This window comes from Pundamilia nyererei, unplaced genomic scaffold (assembly GCF_000239375.1).
Source record: "Pundamilia nyererei isolate P.nyererei 1_Seehausen unplaced genomic scaffold, PunNye1.0 scaffold01426, whole genome shotgun sequence".
Taxonomy (NCBI): Eukaryota; Metazoa; Chordata; class Actinopteri; order Cichliformes; family Cichlidae; genus Pundamilia; species Pundamilia nyererei.
In genome coordinates this window covers 2,156-2,867 of record NW_005188827.1, presented here as the reverse complement: position 1 = coordinate 2,867, position 712 = coordinate 2,156, and the positions used below count along the sequence as shown (strand labels likewise).

The 712-nt window shown below is 43.3% G+C and overlaps 1 protein-coding gene across 1 annotated transcript in view; it reads left to right on the top strand.

Annotated features, from left to right (window-relative positions):
- Nucleotides 1-207: 207 nt before the first annotated feature.
- The window catches only part of LOC102204396 (oocyte zinc finger protein XlCOF19-like), a gene marked incomplete at its 3' end in the record, with an annotated part of 2,655 nt that continues 2,150 nt past the window's right edge, over nucleotides 208-712 (top strand). The window contains exon 1 of the mRNA XM_013908131.1: nucleotides 208-695. Within this exon, the coding sequence (XP_013763585.1) occupies nucleotides 603-695 (93 nt within the window). The remainder of the gene's footprint in view (nucleotides 696-712) is intronic.

Sequence of the window (712 nt, the reverse complement as noted above, 5' to 3'; positions counted from 1 at the left end):
GCAAGTGGTGATGTTATGTCTGGCACTGAAACCCTGAGGCCTGTGTTGATTAAAAGGGGCGTGTCCAAATGAAACCAGTGTCGAGGTCCGTTAATATCACATGACCAAAGATAAACGAGGCCCCGTTTCTCTGAAATGTGCGACTGCCTTGTTATGTGATTCGAGCTGATGAAAAGACCTGGGAATTAGTTTTATGCATGAACGGGATCTAAGTGATTCTGAGGATCATCACGAGCGTGCACGGAGACTGTTAGCACATTATGGAGCCACCAAAACGAATAAATATCAGCAGTTAGGAAGCTTTTTGACATGCTATCGCCCAATAATGACATCATCTTCAATCAGTCTCAGAGAGGAGGTTATTTAGGTAGGTGTGTGAGAATGGGTGAATGACTGAATGTGTAAAGCGCTATACAAATACAGGCCATTTACATTCCAGACAACTCAACAGAGCTACAATTTAGTCAGTCTACAAAGAGCTGAAGCTGAGACTTTATGTTCTAGAGCTCAAACTTTAACTAAGGACCTGCCTCAGACACAATCATTCCACAATTTTAAATGCAGTAAGAGTCCAGAGTTTATCGTCATCACTTTCTTTTTGCATGTGTCCCTGTCTTTCTCCAGAACTCCCACAGCATTATGTCTGTAAGAAGAGGAGCTCCAGTGTGGACCAGGAGGAACCAGAAGCTCCACAGATTAAAGAGGAACAGGA